The following is a 2,965-nucleotide window of genomic DNA, read 5'->3' as shown; positions in this document are numbered from 1 at the left end:
ATATGCTTTCACTTTTCTCTTCTTCCTCGATGGAAGGCACATCTCCTGAAGCATGAAGAAGAGGCAGAGGACCATCCACTACTTGCCAGATGTAAGTCCTTTTTTGCATATCTCTAAATGATAATAGAAATTTAGGTGTAGCAAATAGCTGCATTCGCAGCATAAGATGAACCAGATGAAATTTTAATATCCTAAAAGAGGCTTCATTACTGAACAATAACTGAAGAGGCAAACGAACTGAAATTTAAACCAAAAAACACACACAACAGAAAGAACCGAACAAGCAAATCTCTTCCAAAATGACAATAGTATTAATAATTGCAAACCCTAAAATACATATACTCCATTGGATCATTGAAAAGGGCAAACAACCCAATGTTCACATATTAAAATCCCCCACCCTACAAGCAAAAAATCCCAGTACAAAGAATAGAGCCAACGGACCTCAAAAAGAATTTCTACTGATACATGGGGTACTCAACCCAGAGAAAGATTTACGCATAGGTGCTATTTTTTTCCCAGCAACAACGAACAGGATTCCTCTCCAACGCACTCGTGACTAATTTAAATCAGAGCCTTTTTTATAGGATTCGGGCATCCATTGGGGCTTTCTTCGTATTTCAGCTTCACGGAGGGCGGAAAATTGGCCGCGGCAGGCAATCCCTCGTACTGATAATCCCTCGGCCCGTCATCGAAATTCAGCTCATAACTTATCTGATCATAATTTAGACTCGCAGGCTTGCAATTATAGATGGATTTCCCGTCGGCCTTACACCTCCGAACGAAGTGCTTCCATTTGGCTCCGCCACAGCAGCCCTGAGAATAATCCTCCACTAGGGTTTCAGACCATTCGCTCGCACGCCTCACGCTATTCCAGCCCTTGCGCCACCACTTGTGAGAATCTGTACCTTCCCCCCCGGGATTCGACCCGATGAGCCTCTGGAACCACGAGGGCTTGAGAAGGAACCTTTCGGCCGTAGAATCATCAGAGCCAAAACAGCAGCAGCAAAGCAGGCTGGTGCTTCTGGACCTCTTGGGGCGCATGTTTAGGGTTTCCTCCATGCTCTCCCCAGGATTCGATCTCTGCACCACCGCTTTTCCGTGCCTTGGCTACATGCATTCCTGGAGGGAATAATGGAATAAATAGTAAGGGCGCAACTACACTAAAGTGATTATTTTAACCGTTGGCATTTGTCCAGCTGGATGCTGATATGGATAGTATGGATGAGCTGTACACGTCATTATCTTGAGCGTACATTTTAAGGTTTATGCAGGGTAGGCGTATAAATTATTATTGACTACAGTTGTAAAATATATCAAATGATGAGGACGAACATCTCAACGGCTAGGAAGACCGGAATTTTGACTCCTCTGCATTCGTTTCGATCAGTGAGTGATTTACGGCTTCATTTGTTCATGTGTTATTTTATATGATTTTTTTATAATTCTTGGTGGAAAATTTTATTGTACTCTTTAATTTTTATTTGGCATAATGAATTGTTGTATATTAATTTTATTTTTAACTATTAAATTTTGTAGCATGTTATTTATTAATCATCTTGTTTTAAATTTTAGAAATAATTTTATTTAAAAAATGAGTTTTTTTTTTTTTTTAAATTGAAGGTTTGATATATAATGATTTTTTTATAAGTACTTAGTAAATGTGACATTGGCACGACAAGCCCTTTAGTTTTTCAATTCTACATCGCACAAACTTGCGATCACAATAATCTAGCAGGGGTTTGAACCTTGTGGCCACAACATTGACACCACCACTTAACCAACACACTTGATGTTTAATTATAAGAATATATTATGTTTTAATAAATAGGAGACAAATTTAAACAAAATATCATGTGAAAAGAAATGAAGAGTTCTAAAATAGAAGTATTTAAATTATTATAAATCTCTAGAATTGTTTAACCCTAAAAAATAACTATCATATACATAAAAACAACTATCAAATAGAAAACATACTTAATAATCTAATATTAGACTAAACCTACATCTAAGAAAGAGATGATAATTACAGGGCTTGCAATTTGTTTAAAAGTTGTTATTACGATTATCAAATCTTTAATATATTCATATCAACATGTGTCATAAGAGGGAACCTTGACAAAATATTGTACATTTCCCTAAAATATATATAAACAATCTTGAAGACGTTCAATATCTAACACCTATTAAAATATTTTGATCTGCAAATGCTTTGAAAACTCATTGTCCTTTTTAATTGCACATTCAATGCTTGAAAACTTAAAATGTGTCCAACACTTGAAAAAAACCATTGAAAACAATAATGATCAACCCTTGAGAATGTTAGTGTAAATAGAGTCATTGTCAAACTGGTTAGCTAATCACCTTTCTAATCAATGACCTATTCACACTTAGCTTAAGTTTATTTAGACTATTCCATATTTTTGTCTCACTTCATATGGTTGAGACGTGTGTTCGCATCATTTGAGACACATATTGTATGCATACTTGTCACTTGCTCACACACTTGTCAAATGAGCTCTTAAGTGCTACAACTTTGGAGGGGTAGTTAGAGTTTCACTTCTACCTTCTCACCTCATCTCCTTTGCCTATATATCCAACACTGATTATTATATTATGCACTCTTCAATTTTATATTGATAGACATAAGTTAAATTGTGCTCATTGTTTCACTTGTGAAAGGTTATTACTTCATGCTTTTTGATCTTGGATAACTCCAATATGGTATTAGAGTCATGAGTCCTCCCTTCTATCACTTCTCTTATTCACACTTGTGCATTTCATTCCATGTATCATTTCTCTTTTTGGAGTTTCCACCAAGTTTTCTCTTTTACTGAATTGCTTTGTGAAAAAAATGTACATGATTACCTAACATGGCCTACTAGTTGGGACTCATTATCTTGCATGTATTACTCCCTAAGTTGCACTTAGGGGGGTGTTAGTGGATAGATTCATTGTCAAACTA

The 2,965-nt window shown here is 36.1% G+C and overlaps 1 protein-coding gene across 1 annotated transcript; it reads right to left on the bottom strand.

Annotated features, from left to right (window-relative positions):
- Positions 1-290: 290 nt before the first annotated feature.
- On the bottom strand, positions 291-1,146 carry LOC131077927 (uncharacterized). The gene has a single exon (XM_058015523.2). It carries the CDS (start codon positions 1,060-1,062, stop codon positions 565-567), a length of 498 nt encoding a protein of 165 aa, XP_057871506.1. The 5' UTR covers positions 1,063-1,146; the 3' UTR covers positions 291-564.
- Between the last annotated feature and the right edge of the window lie 1,819 nt (positions 1,147-2,965).

This window comes from Cryptomeria japonica, chromosome 9 (assembly GCF_030272615.1).
Source record: "Cryptomeria japonica chromosome 9, Sugi_1.0, whole genome shotgun sequence".
Classification (NCBI taxonomy): Eukaryota; Viridiplantae; Streptophyta; class Pinopsida; order Cupressales; family Cupressaceae; genus Cryptomeria; species Cryptomeria japonica.
Note: the sequence above shows the minus strand (reverse complement) of the source record. Positions and strands in the feature narration are given on the sequence as shown.

Excerpts from the sequence above, each read along its gene's own strand:
- LOC131077927 (XM_058015523.2), bottom strand. The coding sequence starts at position 1,062 with ATGGAGGAAACCCTAAACATGCGCCCCAAGAGGTCCAGAAGCACCAGC.